The following is a 23,652-nucleotide window of genomic DNA, read 5'->3' as shown; positions in this document are numbered from 1 at the left end:
GGACCGCAGCTCCGGGGCGGTCCTGGGCGGGAAGGAGTGACCCAGGGCGGGCCCAGAGAGGGGCGGATCGAGGCGGCTGAGCCGGGACCGGGGCGGGGCTACGGGTATCGCCCAACCCCGGAACCACAGCGGTCCGACGGCCGTGCCCAGCGCGGCTACCCCTCGCCCCATCCCCGCTGAGGCCGGCCATGGCTCGGTGCTGCCGGTGAGTTTTCCCCACGGGTCAGTTTTCTTGTGGTGTGCATCCCCCGGCATGTGTCAGGGGGTCATGAGAGGGTGCTGGGGCTGGAAGCGGGCAGGGGGGTGCCCCCTCCCGCAGATCCCAAGCTGCATCTGGCAGCGGGGAGAGGCAGCTGCCTGCCTGCTGCCTGCCTGCTCCGGGAAAAGGAGCAGGATAAAGGAGCGGGGAGAGGAGGGTTGCGGGGGGTCCCGCGTGTCCGCAGAGCTGGGCTGTGAAAGCACCGATTGCCTCCGATGTAGGTGGAAAGTATTGACAGCTGGGCAGGGGTAATGCTGCAACTTCACATCTCCTGTCTGCTGTGTCAGACGGAGCGAGGTCCAGGCAAAACGCCTGCAGGCTGACCTTGGGGTACAAGCTTTTCTCTTTCCACCGTTTAGGAGCCAGGCGAGTTTTTCTTGTGCTGGGTTGAGGTCTTTGCAGCCTGGAGAAGATTAACAGAGGCCAGAGACACATCCCCTGCTCTGCTTTCAAAGTGTAACTTCAGCTTTTGCTGCTAGACAGATGTTTGGCATTGAAAACTCCAGCAGATGGGTTTATGCAGCACATTGAATCAGAATTTACAGCGTTGGAAGGGACCTTTAAGATCATTTAGTTCCAAACCCCCTCACATAGGCAGGGACACCTCCCACTAGATGAGGTTGCTCAGACCCCTGTCCAGCCCGGCCTTAAAAACTTCCAGGGATGTGTGGGTTTGGTTTGGAGTGGTTTCTGGGACAGCCCCTCTGTCAGCAAGAGCTGCTGGCAGTGATAAGCAGCCAAACCTCTTTGAGAAAGCACAAACAGTTCTTTCTCTTTTCTTTCTCCCTTTTGATGCTCACGATGCTTAAAGAGCAAGTGCCTGGAGAAGCAAACACCTAGTGGGGGATGAGGCCCTGGGGGTCATGTCTGCACAACAGATCTGCACATGGAAGAGCTTTCAGGGAGCAGTTTTAAGGGGCTGATGATGTTTGGCCCAAGAGTGTCCATCATGATGGGCTGTTGAATACAGATGGAAATTCGGGGTCCTGAGTTGCCAGACCAGCTCCATGAGCTACCCAGTGCTCTCTGGAGCTCCGTGGTGACTCACTGGCTGGAAAATCATAGGGGCCGTGCCAGAGGGATGTGCTTAGGTTACCACTTCTTCCCTATATCTTGTTGTAGCCCTTGGGTGCTGGGGTGGGCTCGGGTTTCAGCCTGGCTTCACATCTGAAAGGCTGAGCACTCCCGAAGTGCTGAATTGGCTCTGTTCCAAGAGGATCTGGGGTGGGGAATGAGTTGCTGGGCCCTCAGTGTGGGGGTGGTTTGTCTTTGAGGATGGAGATGAGCAGGAGTGAGAGTAACACCTGTGGGAGCACTGAGGACAGAGATTGTTGGAGTAACAGGGTGGTAGATGAAGCTCATCTTGTACCAGTTGGAATTGGGCTGTGGAAACAAAAGATAGGTAAAGGTACCAAAATATGGCACACGTGGCAAATGAAGTAGGCTACTAGGAAACCAATGCCTGGCAATGGTGTTTCATACACTTGCCCACTGGACCAGCCCTGCTGCACCATGTCCCAGCCTGGTGCTGTCTCCTTTGGTGGGAGCGATGGAATTATTACACTTACCCACTCTGATTTCTCTTTTGGTCAGAGATTTGTATCATTCCAGCATGCTGGCCTGTGGAACTGCTGGTATTTGGTGTTCTGCTTTCACTGCTGTTAGGCATGATTTGGTTAGTGTTGGTGGATACCTGTCTGCAAGCTGCTGGCCCTGCAGGTGCTGAGGAGCTGGCTGCTGGGCTTCCAGACCACAGCTTCAGGGACAGCTTGCCTCCTATTCCTCATGGGATGTAGGACATCTCTGAGGTGGACACAGACATTTCCATGAAGGGAGAATATTGGGGCTTTCTCTTCTGCATCTCCAATGCACTTTCATATGGATCAACCAGGAGAATTCACATTATTTTATAGTCTTCAGAAACCTTTGTGGCTTGGACAAATTCAAGTGCCACACTGTGCCTCTAAGGCAGGGAAAAGCAAAAGCCCTGGGTGTTGGTTTAGTCATGAGCCTGCAGCGATGTGCGGGGTTAAAGTGAAAGCTCACCTTCATCTTGCTGATTAGCACAGGGTGAGGAACAAAGAAAGATGATGTTGTAACAGGGCAACTGTCAGGGATGTTAAGCATTAAGTATTCTGTTGCCAGCATTGACTCCAGGTGGCTGTTTGGTATTCGTGGTCAGACACTGGATGAGGTATCTAAACGTGTTTGGAGCACCACTTGACACTGTCAGATTTAAGGCACAACATGCAGATTTAAGCCTGCAACATGCAAATTCATACAGTGTAGGTAGAAAGTATTTAAGAATGCTGCAGCTTCAAGTCTACTGTCCTTTTGCAGGCCTTTTGGAGGTCCTAGTCATGTGTCTGTCCTTCACAGGTGAGCTCTGTATTCACTAGTCCCCCTTGGATTTGGGGTTTATTCTCTGGATGCCCAGTGTTGTTTAATCCTGGCTTACCAACCAGACAGCAGCAGTGGAGTTGCTTCTTTCCTTTCCACTCAAGACAGCCTCGTTGCTGAATCACGGCTCTGCTTAAAATCACAAGAGAGGAAAAAAGAAAAAAAAAATGAAAAATCCTGTGTTGTTTTTTGGTTGGTTGATGGGTTTTTTGGTTGGTTTTGGTTGGTTTTTGTGGGTTTTTTGTTTCTGTTTTTGTGGTATTATTATTATTATTATTATTATTATTATTATTATTATTATTCCTTCTGATTCTGGAGAGGATGAGCTTTCCCTGGCTGTCCCCACTCACTCACCTGGCAGGAAGGTGAGGTGCCAGCCCGTATCCCTCCCTCCCCCTATTGCACCTCCGCGATGCCTGCGGCAGCCGCCTCCCGGCACATCCCTGATCCCAGGGATCCCAGGGTTGGCTGCTCAGCCGTCTGACACCGTGCCCGAGAAAACTCGCTGGTGGTGATGTGCTGGTTCCCCTCCTCCTGCCCGCCGACACACGCGGCGGTTTGGGGCACATCCAGCTCCTAGCCCCGAAACACCCTCGTGGGATGGAGAGGGTAAAGCTGCTGGGGATGTGGATAAGGTAGCAGGGCTTGTTGTTCTTACGTGCCGATAAAGCCATCTGTTGCAGAGCCGGGCAGCAGGCAGGGGTCCCCAGTGGGCATCGGAGGAGTGAGACGAGCTGCCTCCTGGCCAGGGATGTCCGTATCTGTAGCTACAGGGGAATTTGATGCCATAGAAGCAGCAGCCCCAAAAGCACTTTGCAGGACCTGTCGCCACAGCAGTCCTGCCCTGTGAGTCCCAGAGGGACTCAGGGTGGGGGTCCCCAAGGAAGGAGGAACCATGTCTCTTGTCCTCCTTGTCCTGACTCAGAGCCTTGGAGTGTTCTGGTGCAGTATTTAGAGGGATCTTCTGCAGGGCTGGGGGTGGAATTTGGTCCATGGGGGGCTGGTATGTGCAGGGAGCAGCCCTGTGCCAGCACTGCAGCTGGTTGCCCCTGCCTGTCCCACCAATCCCATCAGTGCTGATCAGCTGGAATGGTGATTTCACCTTCTGTGATTCCAAAAAGCCCCACAGAAAGTTACAGTGCTGCTGCAGACCTCTCCAAGGGAAACCAAAACCCCAGGAAGGGTTTGTTCATCCCCCATCTCAGGTTTGCGAAGTCCTTTTGGCAGGGCTGGTCCCCCCATGGGGGTATGCAGGGAGGGCATGTGGAGGCTTTTTTCTCCCCACAGCTGCTTTTCTGGGAAGTAATTTCCTATTTAATTTACCATCCTATTCCCTTCTCTTCTGTGGGGTTAAGGATGCCTCCTGGTGAAATCTGTGGTGTTCCCTTAGCTCAACTCCTGCCAAGAGGTTTGGGGAGGAGGCAGCAGCACCTTGGACTGGAGGGGAGGGTTTCCCAGCATCCTTGTGTGGGGAAGTGGGTCTGTGTCTCTGACAAGATTCAGGCCTAACCTCACCAGGGCAACAGAGCACAGTTAAATGTTATTGACCCTCTTTAAATGAATGTCCTAATTGCAAAGTTGCTGGGGTTAGTGGTGCTGTGGGTCTCACAGCCCATGGTTAGCAGCAGTGCTGGTAAAAATAGAAGTGGTCAAAAAATGGGGTTTTATTTTTACTCTGAGAAGTGTGTCCTGCTCAGATGTTTTGCTTTCATCTCAAGTGAAAGCAAGATGACTTGCTGCTTCTACAGAACAGGAAGAAAAAGCTTTGTTTTGGGTCAGCTGGGAAGCTCCCAGCAACCACAGCAAGCTGCAAACATGCTGTTTGGCTTTGACACCCTCCCTTCCCTTCCCTTTTTTTATTTTTTTAGAAGTTAAAGGTGACTGCAATGTCATTGTCAAGCAAAATAACAAGTTTGTATAAAAAAACCCACACAAAACCAAAAACAAAAAACACTTAAAATATTGAGACAGGCTTTACATGAGCAGGCACCTCTTCAGGATGCAACTCCCCAGTGCGAGGCAGCAGATATCTCTGGAGATGCCTCAGAGCTCAGGAGACTTACCTGTCATCTGGGTCATGGCCAGATCTCTGACTGGAGAATGTATATTGTGTTAACAAGGTGAAAAAAAAAAGAGGAGACAGATAGGCCACTGAATGGGATACTGTTTTGGGGGATCTTCCTTGCCCATTGATGATAAGCTGGGTGATGCCTGCAAACACCCTGTTATCCTTTTATTTAGCCAGGACAAAACCACCTTTTTTTTTTTTTTTTTTTTTTTTTGTAATTTTACTTTTCATTTCAGTCTATTCTAAGTGACTGCACCTTCTGAAATTCATGGTGTCTTTTCTAGCCAGTGTCTGCAGGAAGGGCTGATAAGGCTCAATGTTTATAGTTATCACTAGAGACTGGTATGCAGAACCAAAGCCACTGCTTGGTTCTGCTCAACTTCTTGTGCACCAGAAATGAAAGGGAGGAAAAGGGGTCACACTTGAGACCCTTCTGGGGGTAATAGCAGACAGGACAGATAACCCAAAATTGACAACATGAAGTATTCCATCACATACATGTCATACTTAGTATAAAGCTGAGGGATCACTGGGGCCAAGCTCTTTTTCATCATTGTTTTCATTAAAACTGTGTAGTTTAGTTTCCAATCTGTAAGTCTCTCTCCTGTATTCTCTTTCCTTCCCCTTTTTGGGAAGGGAGAGGGGCTAATAAAGAGCATCTGTCATTCATTTAATTGATGGCCCAGGATTAAACTTTGGCACCTCCTCAGCATCTTTTTTAGAGTAGTAAATACCCAAGCAGGTCATGTCCATCAAACCAGTAGCCACAGGGGTTGGATCCTGGTCCAGCCAGGGAGACCAGGGCAGGACTGAATCCACCAGCTCAAGCACCAGGCTTGCACATCCCTCTGAGGCAGATTGGTGTCGAAGGGCTGCAAAACCTTTCTTAAAAAGTACATTATTCCTCTCCTGGCAGTGGCAGTGATGGTTCCTCTGTGTATGTCATGAGTTCCAGCCCATGGGGTTGAAGAGAAAGAAACAGCCTAAAAATAGAACAACTTCATAAATAATAAACTGGCCTCCTGAAAGGGAGATGGAAATCCAGAAACTCCCTGGGACTCTAGGAGCTACTGGTAGTTTTACGTGGACTGAGGAGATGGCTGTCCCTGCAGTGGAAGTACCTGCCATTCCTTGGGCCTAAAACCCTAACTGAGAGCTGGGAAATAAAACTACCCTTCATTTTGTCCTATTTTTTTTTTCTTTGAGAAAGTCTGAAAACCTAAAAAAAATCTCCTTTTCCAAATAATTTTTAAGCCCTGCTTGGTGGAGGCTGTGTTTTATTTTCCCCTCTGTACCCCCAGATAAGGTACACATGAGGCAAAGGCAGTGCCTCTGGTAGTGACAGGTATTTCCATCTCCCTCTCTGGCATCCCAAAAATTCCCATTCCTGAGAGGCAGGGAGCTGTTTTGGGCTCCGTACTCTCCTGTGTTTCCAGAAGCATCCTGCCTCTTGCAGCTTTGCTCAGCTGTGATGGTTTTGGCCAAGCCACTTCTGCAAGCCTTCCTCACACCACCATCGCCAACACAAACCTGTCCTGCTTCTGGTTTATCCTAAAGCCAAGGAAGGGTTGACAGAGGGGCTGAAGATTTATCCCAAACTCAGCATCTTCCCACCACCCTCTGCTCCCTGCCTTTTTTGCCTGATTTTTTGCTGGACTCAGCCGGCCTCGTGGTGGTGGGAGGATGCCCTGTTCCCTTCCAGGGGGGCAGGATCTGAGCCTGGGTGGCACAGTTGGGGTGTCTGGAGCTGTCCCCATCCCATGCTGGAGCTCTCAGCTGGCAAATGAGGGTTCAGTGGAACTTGGCAGCTGGACAAGTCCTTTAGCTAAACCTGTCGCCCGCCCAAGCTAATCGCTTCCTAATGCCCCCGTAATCCCGTTTAAAGCAGCTGGCAGCCTAGAAAGTTACCCACTCCCAGGAGAAGGTTAAAACGACCCAGCTGACTATGAAAAAGTCGTCCCCCCCCTTCCCCCCAGCAGCAAGGTTTGGCCCAATACAAGCTTCAAGGTGAATATAAAATGCTGAATATAAGATGTTCTGTGAAGCTTGTGCTCAGAAGCCTCTCTGGGTCTACTGCTGAGCAATCCCCACAGCGGAGCAGGAAGGTTGAGGGGATGCTCGGGAGAGGAGCAGAGGAAAGAGGAGAAAGATCTGTTAGAGGTGCAGAGGAAAATGTGTGCTAGTTTGCCAGGCATCTGGTGCGGAGAGGGTTCACTATTTCATTTTGGATCTTATTCTTTTTCTCTTTTTTTTTTCCTCTGTTTTCTTTGTTTTCTTTTTTTCTTCTTCTTCTTCTTTCTTTTTTTTTTTTTTTTTTCCTTTTTAAATATAGAAAAAGGCACCAATCCTTTTAGAGGGAGCTATTGCAAAGAGGTTGTTTTGTTTTTCCTTGGCTTTCCTGGAACTGCTAGGCTCACAGCCCTGGGGCTTGGAGAGGGGATGTTTTCAGGTCCTGGCCAGCTCGTCTGTGCCTCTCCAGCTCTCTTCTTCCACCCCCACCCCTCCCCTGCTCCTTCTGCAGCTGGCTTCGTTTCTCACTTTCCCGTGTCCTTACTTCACTTTTTCCCTCTGGCTCCTCTGTGCTTGGCCCAGCCCGGCCAGCCTCCAGCCAAGGAAAAGCCATTAGGTTTTTGGCGCATCCCACCCCGGGGCCATGCAAGGGGGCTGTGGGCTGGAGCTGAAACGCAGCTTGAGGCTGTGCTGGGTGAAGGAAAAACCCTTTGGAGCTCCTTCACTGCTCTCTTCCAACAAAATTAGCCTTCCCCCCACCCGGAGTCTGTGTGTGTGTCAGGAGTGAGTTGAGTGAAATCTGCCAGGGAGGCAGATTGATTAAAATTAGGAACGTCTAGTTGGAATTCACTGCATGGTGTCTCTTTTATGGTTCTTAATTAGCCCTGTCCCTTAAAGTTACTGTCAGTGGGTTGATGAAGCTCTGGCTTAGCCTCCTTCTACACCCTGCTGCTCTCAGCTCCTGTCTCACTGAAAGTCTTTACCCCTAAAAAAAAAAAAAAAAAAAAAAAAAAAAAAAAAAAAAAAAAATCAATTTGGCAACAATTTGGCCTTTATATTCTGGGGACCCTTTGTGTGGGTCTTAGGCTGTTCTCCACGTGTTGTCTGCCTCAGGTGTTACAGGCTAATTTTATGGGATCAATAGGAGAACCTAGAGAAAGGGTGTTACTTAGGATGCTGAGGGATCCCAGGAACAGAGCAGAACAGAGGGGGATCAGGACTGCCTCCCATTTTCTGCCATACCCTGTAAAAAAAAGTCATGAGGGTGTAAAAGTCTGCCCTTTCCCCTCTTCCTGCTTCCTTCTTCCCCTCACTGGTCTGGTCATAGAATCATTAAGAATCATTAAGGTTGGAAAAGATCTCTGAGATCATCAAGTTCAACCATCAACCCAACACCACTGTGGCAACTAAACCACGTCCAGAGGTGATATATCCACATGTTTTTTGAACACTTCCAGGGATGGTGACTCAACCACTTCCCTGAGCAGCCTCTTCCAACCACCCTTTCAGTTAAGGAGTTTTTCATAATATCCAATCTGAACCTTCCTTGGTTCAACTTGAGTACATTTCCTCTCATCCTGTAATGAGTTACGTGGTGGACCAACCCCCCCACCTCACCACAGCCTCCTTCCAGGCAGCTGCAGAGAGCAGATCATGGGGAGAGGCTCCCACTCTTGATCTTCAGTCTCCAACATGCTTTGCAGGATCTGATTCTGTCAGCTGTTGGGGAGAGCCCTGGACATTTATTTATTAGCTGGTTTTGCCACAGAGGACTTTTGGGCAATTGTGTCATGAACCATTAGTGTTACGTTTTGTATATATTCATATATTTTTCCTCATTATCCCACGTGTTACTACCCCTTCCCGATTGTGTTAAAACAGATCCAGTTTTAACTTTGACCTTTGCCATCTCTCTTCCTTATTCTCCTCTTTATCTTCCCTTGAGAGGGTGGGGATGGTAATAAAGAGCAATGGGGTTTTGTTCACCCAGACTAATGCAGGGGGACACAGAGTAATTGGAGATGGTGCCTGGGGCTTGGCGTACAGCACCTGCCATGTCGCAACCCAGCAGTGGGAAGGTGGGGAGGGAATTGCTGAAATGGGGCCTGCAAAGGGGTAACAAGCGGTCCCTTGATTCAGAGATTCGTCTGAAACTATTTATATCTTCTCCATTTTCAGAGGAGGGTGCTCCAGGACTCAGTGGAGCTGGGAACACTCCTAACAGTCTGTTGTCTTCTGCTGAGAGCCCCAGAATTTCTGCAAAAGGATCTTCCTGCCCATTCTTCTGCAAAAACTACTAGAGAAAGCAGAGCACCATGTATACCTTCCTTCCTGAGAACTTCACACCGGTGAAGCAAAAGCCCTCCAAGGAGCTGAGGCCCATGCTGATGGCCATCTTGTTGGGCCTCATCCTGTTCATTGCTGCAGTGGTGGCCTGGTGCTACTACACCGTGTCCCTGAGGAAGGCGGAGCGCCTGAAGACGGAGCTGATGGACCTGCGGGCAGATGGCTTTGTCATCAGGAACCAGCACGGGGAGGTGGTCTTCCGCCTGGCCTTCCACTCAGGCAGGCTCGACCTGGAGTCGTGCTCCAAGGAGGGTGAGATTTTGAGCTGCTCACGGTCGAGCACGGGGCCGCTCAACTTCTTCATCCAGACAGTGAAGCCCAAGGACACGGTGATGTGCTACCGCGTGCGCTGGGAGGAGCTGGCGGCCGGCCCGGCGGTGGAGCACACCATGTTCTGGGAGGACGCCCACTGGTACGGGGGCTCGGAGATGAGCACCCAGCACTGGCCCATCCGCCTGGCTGGCTACCAGGAGCCTGTGCCCTACGTGACGAGCGACGTCTACTCCTTCCGAGACAGCTTTGGGGGCATCCTCGAGCGCTACTGGATCTCCTCCAAGGCAGCGGCCATCAAGATCAACGACTCGGTGCCCTTCCACCTGGGCTTCAATGCCAGCGAGCGCACCCTCTTCTTCCAGGCCCGCTACAAGGACTCTCCCTACAAACCTCCCCCGGGGCAGCAGCCCTTCCCCGAGCTCAGCTACCGTGTCTGCGTGGGCTCCGACATCACCTCCATCCACAAGTATATGGTGCGCAGGTACTTCAACAAGCCCTCCAAGATCCCTGCTGAGAACGCCTTCCGATACCCCATCTGGTCCACCTGGGCACTCTACAAGAATGATATTGACCAAGACAAAGTCTTGCGATTTGCTGAAAAGATCAAGAAGTACCATTTTAACTGCAGCCACATTGAAATCGATGACATGTACACACAAGCTTATGGGGACTTTGACTTTGACCCTGCCAAGTTCCCCAATGTGACAGAGATGTTTGCAAAACTAAGGGAAGATGGGTTTAAAGTCACACTGTGGACTCATCCATTCATTAACTACAATTCCTCCAACTTTGGGGTGGGGATTGAACGTCAGCTTTTCATCAAGGAGCCATCTGGGCGGCTACCAGCCATGGTGGAGTGGTGGAATGGAATCGGAGCCATCCTGGACTTCACCAACCCAGCAGCCCGGGACTGGTTCCAGAGCCACCTGCGCCAGCTCCGACACAAATATGGCATCTCCTCCTTCAAGTTCGATGCAGGTGAGACCAGCTACCTGCCCAAGCAGTTCAGCACCTTCCGCCCACTCTCAGACCCCAGTATCTGGTCACGGCGCTACACGGAGATGGCCATCCCCTTCTACGAGCTGGCCGAGGTGCGGGTGGGCTACCAGTCACAGAACATCTCCTGCTTCTTCCGCATCATTGACCGTGACTCTGTCTGGGGTTATGAGCTTGGTCTCAAGTCCCTCATCCCCACGGTGCTCACCATCAGCATGCTGGGGTACCCTTTCATATCTGCTGACATGATTGGGGGGAATTTTTTCCCCAACAAGACAGATGGGGCAGTGGAGATCCCTGACCGGGAGCTGTACGTGCGCTGGTTGGAGCTGTCAGCCTTCATGCCCTCCATGCAGTTTGCCATCCCACCGTGGCTCTATGACAAGGAGGTGGTGGAGATTGCTCAGAAGTTCACCGAGCTTCACGAGTCACTGGTGGCTCCACTGCTGCTGGAGCTGGCCGGGGAGGTCACTGACACAGGTGACCCCATCATCCGTCCCATCTGGTGGATCTCTCCCCGCGACGAGGCCGCTCACCGGATCGACTCCCAGTTCCTCATTGGGGATACCCTGATGGTGGCCCCTGTCCTGGAGATGGGCAAGCAGGAGCGTGACGTGTACCTGCCAGCGGGCAAGTGGCGCAGCTACAAGGGGGAGTTGTTTGAGAAGACCCCGGTGCTGCTCACAGACTATCCTGTTGATCTGGATGAGGTTGCCTATTTCCTCTGGGTTTCCTAATAGGGTGCTACACCAGCTTGGGGATAACCATGCCTTACCTAGGACTTTGTAACAAATAATAACTCTAATTGCACATTTCATTTGAGTCTGGGGATGAGGAAGAGAATTAAATAGGCTTCTCTTTCCTTTGGGTAATTATTGTTGTTTGGAGGAATGGTGATTTTTTTTTTCCAGTTTTGGGCAGGTGGGAGACTACAGTTGTGTTATGCTAGGCAGAATTTTCTGTGTGGGTCAGGAAGGAGTTGTCTGTCTGTTTACAGACACTTAATAAACCCAGTACTGGTTCAGTTCCCAAGGGTGGTGGAGGTTGGATGGTACCAGTGAGAGAGCTGCTGATCTTGTGGGAGCACCCAGTGCTAAGCATGGGGCCGTGGTGATGTGGGAGGGTTGCTACAGCACAGCCTGCCTTAAATTTTATATTATGGCAAATTTATTTAAAAGGAATTTTTTTTAAGAGCAGAAAACTAACTAATGAGAGAGATATATGTAGGAGAAAAGTCTGAGGCCTGGATCTGTTTAGCCTGGAAAAGAGAAAACAGAGGGGACCTTATCGATGCTCATGTCAATATCTAAAGTTCATCTTTATAAAGAAGATGGGGCCAGACTCTTTTCAGTGGTATCCTGCAAGAGGGCGAGGAGCAACAGGCACAGGCTGGAACACATGAAACTCCATCTGAGCATGAGGAAAGGAAGTTGTGGAGTCTCCACCTCTAGTGATACTCAGAACACATCTGGATGCTATCCTGTGCAGCCTGCTGTTGGTAAACCTGCTTTAGCAGGAGAAGTTGGACTAAATGATCTCCAGGGGTCCCTTCCAACCCCTAACATTCTGTGATTCTATATACACTCATATATTTTTTTCCCCCTTCAGTCTAGTGTGCCAGACTAACACTTGCCCCATGTTTCCACTGTCCCAGGTACCAGGCAGGCCATGTTACTAGAGTGATGTCCAGGTACTTTACCTGTACAGTCTGTGTGTCCCTTGCTGGAGCAGGTTCATCCCACCACTTCCTCTCCCATTTAACACCCTTTTGCCCTGGGTGTCAACACTGCCTTTCCCAAAGCAGGGCCCTCCATAACTGCATGCCCCATTAGTCTTTTTAAAGCACTTAAAAGCCAGGTTTTATTGCATTATTATCTTGCCTCTGTCGTCCCTTTTGGTTTCTAAAGGACAGATGAGCTTTCAGGTTTGTTGATGGTGGATGGGCTGCCTAGAGCAAAGACGTTCTCAGAAAGTACGTGTGGCACATCCCCAGGAACAGCTGGTACCCACAGGCAGCACGTGTCTGGAACTGACAGTGACATTTGCTGCTAGCCGTGGGTGCAGAACACTGACTTTTGCACTGATGGGTCTGTGCCAGTGGCTGTTCTCACTGCAGCTGTGGAAATGTTCTTGTCTATCACGAAATTAAGCTAATACCCACCTCTGTCTCAGGTTGCAGGTGGAGGTGGTGGTCTTGCTGAAGCAGCCCCTCCGTCTCTTCCCCAGGAGAATGAGGGGGCCTTCCTCAGGCAGCATTTGTGGTGCTGGAGGTAGGGTTGCTGTGGAAGGCTTCTGGATGGGTCACAGGGTGACGAGATCCTGTACCCCAAGTCCCCAGCAGCTGGGATAGAGCTGCAGAGATGCCTCTTCCCCAGTTCTTCTATTTGGTTTTGTAGAGGAAAATGCATTTTTAGAGAGACATGGACAGTCTCTACTCTGAGACAGAGCAAACAGCATAGGAGTCTGGCAGCCCTCCTTCCCAGGACAGGACATTCCTGGCTGTGCCCTGGTTTCCTGGCTGTGCCCTGGTTTAGGAGCACATTTCAGCCCTTGAGTTTTTAATTTTCCCCTGCAGAACTGAACTGCACTGGCTGGAAATGTTTGGGGCACCCTGCCCAGGCTGTGGTCAGCCAAGTGGTGCTCATCATCTGTAGAGTTTCTCTTAGGATTGTGTCTGGGCTCAGCAAGGGTCTGGCATGAGTCTGCCAGCCACGAAGATGGAGCTGTGTGTTGGGTAGTGTTGGTACCAATAAGGATCTTTCTCAAAGCTCACCTCCTGCACTGGGTATTGCATGAGGCAGAAAAGGAGGTACACTCTGCCTGGGGGTTCTCAATGGGTCGAGGAGTAGATATCTGGGGCAAAATCACAAGTGATTTTGTGGTTAGGAAGCAAGGAAGTCTGGTTTGATGGACTCTTTGGAGCATCCCATGTGGCCTGAGTCTGCTCTGCATAAATTGATGTTTCAGCCTCAAAGTGAGATGTGGGGGAGCCCTATAGTTTCTTGCCCAGTGGGAGAACAAGTGTGTCCCAAAGCCTGTTTCTTGTATTTTTTAGACACAAAGGACAGTTTGTTTCCTGCCACTGGTGCAAATAGCAGTTGTGTAACAAGTTACAGGCACCTTCTGGCAAGAAGTCAAACCTGGAGCCCCAGCATCAGGGCACTGGCAGCATTTGGCCTTTGTTGAGGGTGAAGGTGGAAGAGGTTCTGGACATGAGTCTGACCACAGGCTGCAAGGAGGAAGAGGTGCAGTGGGCTTCTCCATCCTCAGAAGCACATAAGGGCCATGCTTTGAGGGCCTCCAGCTCTTTCCTCCTTTGCTTGTGAAATCCTTTGCTTGTCCTTCCTTGTCATGGAGGTCATTGGGTGGAGGAGATATTGCTGCACAGCTCAGCTGCCAGTGGAGATATGGGATCTTGGACCTAGGACTTCATGGGAAGGATTCCAGCATGACTGGGGGGATGCTGCATGTCTTCTCCTCCTTATCCCCACTGTGCTGCATCTTTGCTGCATCCTTCACTGGCAAGGGGCAAAGCTATGTGAAGAGAAACACCATGGTCCCACTAGTATCCCTTTATTGTGAAAATGATGGGAACTGCTAGATCATTCCCTTCCATCCCCCCACAGTGGTTTTGGGCACTTTCAGGAATGTCATGCAGGAAATTTCCTGTTAGAAACACCATCTTCCTTCTGTTCCCATCAAAAGAAAAAGGATTTTATTATAAAAATTTTAATTTTCTTTTTATTTAACCATATGCGTAAATGGGTGGGATTATCAAATGTCCCTATTTTTATAAATGCTCCAGTTATGGCCTGAGTGGCCATGGCTCTTCAGTACTCCAGCAAGGAGAAAGGTAAAGCTATTGAGAGGACATGGGGGATAATGCTGAAGAGCAGTTTCCACATGGGTAGTTCTTGGTGGGTCCATGGCACCAAGCTTTCCTTGCATGTCAGGAATAGGCTCAGCAAGTGCTGCTTCAGTCTATCTCAGAGCTTTCCAGGTGCCCTTTCCATCCTAGCTATTACCAGAACCACTATTTCTAACACTATCCAGTAGCCCTGCAGGACTCAAGGACCTCTAGGACCTTTCACACCACAAGCACTCTGTGCAGAGACCTTGGGAACTTCCAAATGGGGGGACTTCTCCAGCTTACACCACGGGTCACTGAGCAAAACAGGGTTTAGTTTGATTTAACCAAGGAAACATCCTGAAAGGGGGTTCTGGGTTGGGTTCATCTTTTTCCACCCCTGCCTAGGGTGGAGCATGGCTGAGAAGCAGATAAATGTGATGCCCATGTGACTGAATTCTGAAGCTTGCACTGTCATGTATCGGGTTTTCTGGATGCTTGTGTTTGCACATGCCATCCTACATCAGACTGTAATGCTGGTGGGCATGTTTTAAACCACTTTTCTAATTATTAACTGTTACAAAAACAAATGTATCATGAATTGCCTTGATTGATATAAAACTTTGGAAAACAAAAGTGTGTGTAACTGTGTCCAACTGTATCAAGTACATGGGGCCAGTGGTTCAGGCATATTTGGGGCTTTTTTAATCCAGACTCCACCAAAATCAGAGTTTTTGTTGGTTTACTTAAAGCTTGCAGCCTGCATCTTTGTTACATGTTTTGAAGAAAGGAGCCAGCAGCCCCCTGCTCCTCTGTTTACAGTGGTGGGGTGGGAGGAGATGGGGATGTGGAGGTGACCCACTGGTGGGGGAGTCACACACTGCCCTCCCTTGGGTCCCAACAGCAAATGGGATAGCTGTGTCCTAGGGCTGGCCTGGGAAAGACCACATTGATGTGGTCCCACCCAATGGTGGGTTCAAGGTTCACCCCCAGGAGTGGGGACTAGACCATCATGCCACTCCTGCTGACATCGACCCAAAAAAGGGCACATCAGCATCAACTGGGGTGTTGTTGCTGGTCCACTCTTCTCCCAGAGGAAACATGCTTTGGAACTGTTTGCAAGCACTGAAGAAGAGGAACTTCTTGTTCTTGGCTCCCCTCAGGCACTCCAGAAGGTCTGTCTGGGCCCCAGCTGTCTCCACAGTCCCCAGGGTCCTTTCCAGATGGCTGGGAGGGGGGCAGAATGGATTTTTGTGGCTATCTGAGCAGGTGAAATTCATTAAGAAGCCTGCCTTGCCCCATGCCATGATATTTTTACCTTTTCTATCTATTCTTGTGGAAAACACAGCCTGCCTTGGGCCACCCAGTCATCAGGAGCACTGACCAATATTCATGGCTTAGCTTGGGGGTCAAGACAGACTCTGATTTTCTTCTTTTGCAACAAAAGATATTTCTCCAACTCTTTGCCTCTCTCTTGGGTGTGAGCAGCATCTTTATGCTTGGCTGATGCTCACCTTGGGGGGGCAAAGCCGGTGCCAGATGGAGACCTGGAGGCAGGTTGGAAACTTGCAGCACCTGCCTCCCTGGAACTGGTGAGTTTGGACTTTGGGTTTGGTTTGCACCCTCCAAAAGGCTGGTGCTGTGCACAGGGAGGGTGAGTGAAGCTCAGCAGGGATCTGGGGACAGCAAGGGGGGGATCTGCACTGTGCTGAGTCCCATCTATGTGGCAGTGCTTGAAAACACATCCACAGCTGGGTACAGTGGAGGGAGGAGTGTTAATGGCAAAGTCTGAACCACAGTGGGTCTTACGGGCAAAAGCCCAATTCATTTCAAGCCATATTTCAAGGAGGTCCATACAGGTCACAGCAGCTGGACTGCAGACCCATACAGTCCTGGCCAGGAGCATGTCCATCGCTACTGGAAATCACAGCTTTGATTAAATGATTTAAAAAGAAACAAAACCCAAAAACAAAACAACAAACAAAACAAAAAAATAAAAACAAACAAACAAATAAACAAAAACAAAAAACCCCAACAGTCAGACAAGCAGAGGCAGAGCCCAAGGCTGGGGAGGACTAAGGAAAAAGGACAGGCTAAGAGCAGTGGAGTCCCTTTGGGCATGTGGCCAGGCTGGCAGCCTCAAGAAAAAAACCAACCTCCTCAAATGCAGTTCACTCCAAGCTAGGTGGGAGCTGCCAGCCTTCAGGTCCCTCACCTGACAGAGCCATAAATATGGTCTGTGCTGGTGGAAAAATCCCAGAAGCCAAGTAGAGAGAAGCAGGGATTTTTATTTGTTATTAATTTTTGGTAGTAGTCTACTACCACAGTTTGGTTTATTTAAAGCTTGCAGCCTGCAGCTTTGTTACATGTTTTGAAGAAAGGAGCTGGTGCTCAACAAAAGATTCCAATAAAAGGAGGGGAAACTGTTGCCACAGCATCAGCAAGTGCTGTAGCTTCGTTTGGTTGCTCAATTAGCTTAGGTTTTGAGAAATGGCAAGTTCCCCTTTTGCATCAGCATCCATCAGACAGCTGAGACTTGTGTGCCTTTCTCTTCATGATAATATCAGACTGCTTTTGTAAAAAATGTACTCTGCTGCAGAGCCTCCCTCACTAGGTAAATGAAATCTACTGTTTCACATCTTTGTTAGCAACATGTATGGTGGGATTGAGCGCACCTTCAGAAAGTTTGCTGATGACCCCAAGCTGTGTGGTGTGGCCAGCGTACGGGAAGGAAGGGATGCCATCCAGAGGGATGTTGACAGGCTGGAGATGTGGGCCCCTACAAACCACATCAAGTTCAACAAGGCCAAGTGCAAGGTCCTGCTGCTGAGTCAGAGCAATCCAAAGCACAAATACACTCTCCGGTGTAGAATGGACTGAGAGCAGTCCTGAGGAAAAGGACTTGGGGATGTTGGTTGATGAGAAGCTCCACACCAGCCAGCAGTGTGTGTGCTTAAAGCTCAGAAAGCCACCTGCGTCCTGGGCTACATCCAAAGAACATGGCCAGCAGGGAGAGGGAGAGGATTCTGCTCATCTGCTCTGCTCTGGTGAGGCCCTGCCTAGAGTGATGTGTCCACTTCAGGACCCCCAACAGAGGAAGGAGATGGAGCTGTTAGAACAAGTCAGAGGAGGCCACAAAGAAGGACATGGAGCTGTTGTAGTGACTCCAGAGGAGGCCACAAAGATAATCAGAGGCCTGGAGCACCTCTGCTATGGGGACAGGCTGAGAGAGTTGAAGTTGCTCAGCCTGGAAAAGAAAGGCTCCAGAGAGACCTTAGAGCATCTTCCACTACCTGATGGGGCTACATACAGGAGAGCTGGAGAGGGACTTTCAGTAAGTGATAGGACAAGAGAGGGGAATGGTTTTAAGCTGCAATAGGAGATCTATCTAGACATTAGGGAGAAATTCTTCACTACAAGAGTAGTGAGACACTGGCACAGGTTGTCCAGGGAAGATGTGGATGTCCCCTCTCTGGAAATGTTCAAAGCCAGGTTAGGTGGTGTTTTCAGCAACCTTGTCTAGTGGAAGGTGCCCACAGCAGAAGGGTTGGAGCTAGGTAGTCTTCAAGCTGCCTTCAACGTAAACCATTTTGTGATTCTATGGAACTATAAATATCAAAAGGAATCAGTTGTGAAACTAACTTTCACAGCTTTGCAAACTAGAAGCATGCATGGAATTTCTTGACTTGAAAGAAATACAAGCAGAGACTGTGTCTATATGTTGTATGTATCACACTGCAATAACAAAGACAGCAACCAAAATATTTTAATAGCAAAGTTATTCAACAGCATTTGCCAGACAAAACAGGGGACAGAAAGATTCCTTCAGATTTCACACAGAAGTATATATCCTTTGAAAACAATTAAAATTCCCAGGTCATTTATGTCATTAGCCCACTAATCCCTGAGACCATTGCCTAGCTGGTGTAGCACCCTATTAGGAAACCCAGAGGAAATAGGCAACCTCATCCAGATCAACAGGATAGTCTGTGAGCAGCACCGGGGTCTTCTCAAACAACTCCCCCTTGTAGCTGCGCCACTTGCCCGCTGGCAGGTACACGTCACGTTCCTGCTTGCCCATCTCCAGGACAGGGGCCACCATCAGGGTATCCCCAATGAGGAACTGGGAGTCGATCCGGTGAGCGGCCTCGTCGCGGGGAGAGATCCACCAGATGGGACGGATGATGGGGTCACCTGTGTCAGTGACCTCCCCGGCCAGCTCCAGCAGCAGTGGAGCCACCAGTGACTCGTGAAGCTCGGTGAACTTCTGAGCAATCTCCACCACCTCCTTGTCATAGAGCCACGGTGGGATGGAGAACTGCATGGAGGGCATGAAGGCTGACAGCTCCAACCAGCGCACATACAGCTCCCGGTCAGGGATCTCCACTGCCCCATCTGTCTTGTTGGGCAGGAAGTTTCCTCCAATCATATCTGGCAGTACAAAAGGGTACCCCAGCATGCTGATGGTGAGCACCGTGGGGATGAGGGACTTGAGACCAAGCTCATAACCCCAGACAGAGTCACGGTCAATGATGCGGAAGAAGCAGGAGATGTTCTGTGACTGGTAGCCCACCCGCACCTCGGCCAGCTCGTAGAAGGGGATGGCCATCTCCGTGTAGCGCCGTGACCAGATACTGGGGTCTGAGAGTGGGCGGAAGGTGCTGAACTGCTTGGGCAGGTAGCTGGTCTCACCTGCATCGAACTTGAAGGAGGAGATGCCATATTTGTGTCGGAGCTGGCGCAGGTGGCTCTGGAACCAGTCCCGGGCTGCTGGGTTGGTGAAGTCCAGGATGGCCCCAATTCCATTCCACCACTTCACCATGGCTGGCAGCTGCCCAGATGGCTCCTTGATGAGCAGCTGACGTTCAATCCCCCTCTTAAAATTGGAAGAATTTGTGTGTATGAATGGATGAATCCACAGTGTGACTTTAAACCCATCTTCCCTTAGTTTTGCAAACATCTCTGTCACATTGGGGAACTTGACAGGGTCAAAGTCAAAGTCCCCATAAGCGTGTGTGTACATGTCATCGATTTCAATGTGGCTGCAGTTAAAATGGTACTTCTTGATGTTTCGTGCAAAATCCAGAACTTTATATTGGTTGATATCTTTCTTGTAGAGTGCCCAGGTGGACCAGATGGGGTATCGGAAGGCGTTCTCAGCAGGGATCTTGGAGGGCTTGTTGAAGTACCTGCGCACCATATACTTGTGGATGGAGGTGATGTCGGAGCCCACGCAGACACGGTAGCTGAGCTCGGGGAAGGGCTGCTGCCCCGGGGGAGGTTTGTAGGGAGAGTCCTTGTAGCGGGCCTGGAAGAAGAGGGTGCGCTCGCTGGCATTGAAGCCCAGGTGGAAGGGCACCGAGTCGTTGATCTTGATGGCCGCTGCCTTGGAGGAGATCCAGTAGCGCTCGAGGATGCCCCCAAAGCTGTCTCGGAAGGAGTAGACGTCGCTCGTCACGTAGGGCACAGGCTCCTGGTAGCCAGCCAGGCGGATGGGCCAGTGCTGGGTGCTCATCTCCGAGCCCCCGTACCAGTGGGCGTCCTCCCAGAACATGGTGTGCTCCACCGCCGGGCCGGCCGCCAGCTCCTCCCAGCGCACGCGGTAGCACATCACCGTGTCCTTGGGCTTCACTGTCTGGATGAAGAAGTTGAGCGGCCCCGTGCTCGACCGTGAGCAGCTCAAAATCTCACCCTCCTTGGAGCACGACTCCAGGTCGAGCCTGCCTGAGTGGAAGGCCAGGCGGAAGACCACCTCCCCGTGCTGGTTCCTGATGACAAAGCCATCTGCCCGCAGGTCCATCAGCTCCGTCTTCAGGCGCTCCGCCTTCCTCAGGGACACGGTGTAGTAGCACCAGGCCACCACTGCAGCAATGAACAGGATGAGGCCCAACAAGATGGCCATCAGCATGGGCCTCAGCTCCTTAGAGGGCTTTTGCTTCACCGGTGTGACATTTTTGGGCAAATGACTTTTCTCGGCATCACTCATTTGATTGTTCCCATGTTTTCCCGCACGGTAGGTAATCATGACTTCTTAGTTAGAGACTTTGCTCCTGAATCTTTTTTCCAATGAGAGGGCACAAAATCCACTTTGTTACATGAATATGATCACAATCTCCTTTCCAAAGCCTGGCTACTCACACCTGCAATGTTATTCCATGAAACAAAACGTTATTCCAAATGATATTCCATGTTATTAAAAAAAAAACCCCAATCAAATCTTGTTTCTCTCCTCCCATTTGCAGCCCTCCCAGCTCGCTTGCTCTGTAGCTCTGTCTTGATCTGCTCTGTGATGGCTTTGCCTGATCTCTGGCAGCTGGGCTGAGCTTTTTTGGAGCAGGGCTGTGCCAGGAGTCTCGTGACACTCTCTTGGCTGCAGCTTCCCTGAGCCCTGCAGAGAAAGGTCAAGAGGATGAAAGCCAGGGCAGAGCCTAGGGGACAAGGGGGCCAGGGAAAGGTGCTGGTACCTAAACACAGAAGCTGAATGTCAAAAAGCTGATCTGTTTTTACATTAATAACATGCACTGGAGGATTTTACCACCTGACTACAACTTCTCATCATCAAATGCAGGCAGAGAAACACAGTGCTGAAGCCTTTAGCCTCTGCCTGGCGTTCTCCACCACCACCCAGAGATGCAGACAGCAAGTGGTATCTCTCTGCACTTTGCCACTTCCCTGAGCTGCATGGGGACATGGGGACAAGGGCACTTGTGCACTTCGTAGCCAGGGACAGCCAGCCCTGCACTGGTCCAGGTTAGCTGTGCTAAACCCTTCAGCTGCCAGCCCTGCTGCCAGGCTGAGAGATGTCAACCTGAGGCAGCCCCTCTTGCCTGAGCATGGGAAAAATTCCTGCATACACCTTTCCATTTTTTATCTAATTCAGTTTCTGTAACTCCCCAGGTTATGCAAGGCAATATGCTAGATAATAATCACAGGGTGTGCAGGTGCCACTGAAGTTGTTGCAAGATCATAGAATTACAGAATGACAGAATGGTTTGGGTTGGAATGGAATGTTCTATTTATGTCAAATTTGTGCTTCATGTGTATGTCAAGGAACTTAGCTTTGTGTAACTGTGTCATGTCAAACACAGACAGCAGAGAGCCTGTCCTTTGGCATTCATTTTCGTATTATTGTTTCAGTTGGAAGGGACCTTAAAAGATCATGTAGTTCCAACCCCCCCTGACATGGTCGGGGACACCTCCCACTGAACTAGGTTGCTCCAAGCCCCATCCAACCTGGCCTTGAACAATTCCAGGGATGGGGCAGCCACAGCTTCCCTGAGCAGCCTGTGCCAGGGTCTCACCACTCTCACACTAAAGAGTTTCTTCCTAGTAGCCAATCTAAATCTTTACTCTTTCAATTAAAACCATTCTCCCTATCCCTGTCATGGCATACTCTTGTAAAAAATCCCTCTCTCTCACTCCTGTAGCCCCTTCACGTCCTGGAAGGTGATACAAAGTCTCTCTGGAGCATTCTCCTTTCCAGGCTGAAAAACCACCTCTCTCTGCTTGTTGACCTCATTAAAACCTTGTTTTGCCAAGAAATACACAAGAAGATAACACACTGGCTGCATGAAGCATCACCTAGGCATCCACAGCATCTGCAGGAACATCCTCTGCCAACACAAATAACAGGTAAGGGAAATTGAGGCAGACAATATGAGGGAACACACTTTGTACAGCTGAGTTTTTGGCTTGCCTGGCCTCATCCTGGGGTCTGTGTGACTTGTTGGAATGAAAGTTTGCAATAAAAGCCTGTATGGAGAGGAAGAAAATGAAGAGTAATGAAGAGAATGAAGAGGAAGAGAATGTATTGCCTAGCGATACGTGCTGTTTGTCTTAGCAGCACTGCTGTGGTATCAGTATCTAAGTATACATATATATATCTTACATATATCTAAGATGACAAGATGGCCAGGGAGCCATTAAAAATATTAGAAGTTCCTGTGCTTGGGATCAATTGCAGCAGCCTCCCCATCACCCAGCTGAACCTCTTGATTATTTTTTGTAATGTGTTCTCAGGTGACTGAGGCTTTGCTGTGAAAAAGAGCCAGGCTGGATAAAAGTGTTCCCAAGAAAGCCATGTTGAGGTGGGGGGTGAGAGAAGGAAGGTGACTGCTTCCCAAAAAGAGGTGATGATCCAGGACAGGGGGGATTTGGGGGAGCAGGTTAGGTTACACATGTGCTTGGGGCATTCTGCCAGCCCCAAAATGCTCAGAGCTGGCAGTGTCCATAGTGCTGGCTCAGTTCCTTGACACAGCTCTGCATCTCCAGCTTGAGTTCTTTGCAGAGAAACCCTGGTGTTTTTGCAAAACAACCCCTTTGCTTTGAAGATGTTTTTATGTGCTGGGTCAGTCAATTGCTGCTCTCAGATCTTTCCTCCTCTTCTTCCTTCCTCCTTTTGGCCTCCCAGCCAGTTTGGAGAGAGGACTCTCCTTTAAGATAAACCCCACCACTTTCAAGGGTAAAAAAAAAACAACAAAACAAAACAAAAAAACAAAACAAAACAAAAAAACACAAAACAACCCAATAAAAACAAGAAAGGAAAAGGAAAAAATGTCTTTCAGGGCTTCTGTTATTTTTTTCTTTTTTTGTTTTTTAATATTAAACAACAGATTTTAAAAAACAAAATTAACCCAGGGGCATCAGGTTTAAAAAATCCCTACAAGAACAAAGAATGCATGGGCAGTTCCCTAGCTTTCTATGCAGTGATTTAAATCCCAGGTAATTGCTTTAAATCTCTTGGTTTCCCCAGGGACAGAACATGAGTGGCAGAAAGAGTATGCAAGCAAGACAGGGCTTCTGGTCCAAACTGTCCTGTCCCTGGGGCCTTTTGTGTTTTCCCCACTCCGATGATGTGGTGGATGTTGCATGGGTACTCCACCCCATCCCTCAAAGAGGAGAGGAACTGCCTGGGTGATGTAGTTGGTAGGTGGGAAGCACAGGCACTGGTGTGACCTGGATGAAATTTGGATTGCTGAGATAGATCCTGCCAGGGGCAGGAGTCTCTGAAGCTCTGAAGTCCTGCTCTTCCAAAGCTTATGTCTTATGAAAACACTAAACGCCTGCTGGACAAGTTCTGAGTTCTGCAGCACAGAGTCCTGCCAAGAGGCACACATGGGTGACTTGGAGTCTGGATCCAGCCTCTTCCTTGCTTCATCCACAGAGTTAAGGCATCACAGTGTCTCTCCTCCATGAATATCTAACCAGTCTAATCTCTCTGTTCCAGTGGATTCTGAATTAATCCAGGCAAAGTGCTACTGCTTCCAAGCAAGGATGGGACCAATGCTCCAAAAGTAAGATGGGTCCAGGACACAGGCACTGTTGAGTTATATTTGGGCTGGTTTATCAGATGCTGACCTGGTCTGGATCCCCCAGGCCTTCCTTCAAAAAGTGCCAGGATTCCTCAGCCTGTTTCAGAGCAGGCTTTAGCATGCAAAGATTAAACATTGACAT

At 49.8% G+C, this 23,652-nt stretch overlaps 2 protein-coding genes across 2 annotated transcripts; one reads left to right on the top strand and one right to left on the bottom strand.

Annotated features, from left to right (window-relative positions):
- The first annotated feature begins 107 nt into the window (after window positions 1-107).
- LOC103532467 (myogenesis-regulating glycosidase) lies at window positions 108-14,835 on the top strand. Its single transcript, XM_030466725.1, has 2 exons — window positions 108-205; window positions 8,916-14,835. The coding sequence occupies exon 2, from the start codon at window positions 9,053-9,055 to the stop codon at window positions 11,087-11,089; it is 2,037 nt and encodes a 678-aa protein (XP_030322585.1). The 5' UTR covers window positions 108-205; window positions 8,916-9,052; the 3' UTR covers window positions 11,090-14,835.
- A 3,142-nt stretch (window positions 14,836-17,977) lies between these two features.
- On the bottom strand, window positions 17,978-20,330 carry LOC103532413 (myogenesis-regulating glycosidase). The gene has a single exon (XM_008498164.2). The coding sequence runs from the start codon at window positions 20,222-20,224 to the stop codon at window positions 18,137-18,139; it is 2,088 nt and encodes a 695-aa protein (XP_008496386.2). The 5' UTR covers window positions 20,225-20,330; the 3' UTR covers window positions 17,978-18,136.
- Window positions 20,331-23,652: the final 3,322 nt, after the last annotated feature.

The sequence above is a fragment of the Calypte anna genome, chromosome Z (genome assembly GCF_003957555.1).
Source record: "Calypte anna isolate BGI_N300 chromosome Z, bCalAnn1_v1.p, whole genome shotgun sequence".
Lineage (NCBI taxonomy): Eukaryota > Metazoa > Chordata > Aves > Apodiformes > Trochilidae > Calypte > Calypte anna.
The sequence above is the reverse complement of the archived record's forward strand: the minus strand, read 5'-3'. Positions and strand labels throughout refer to the sequence as shown.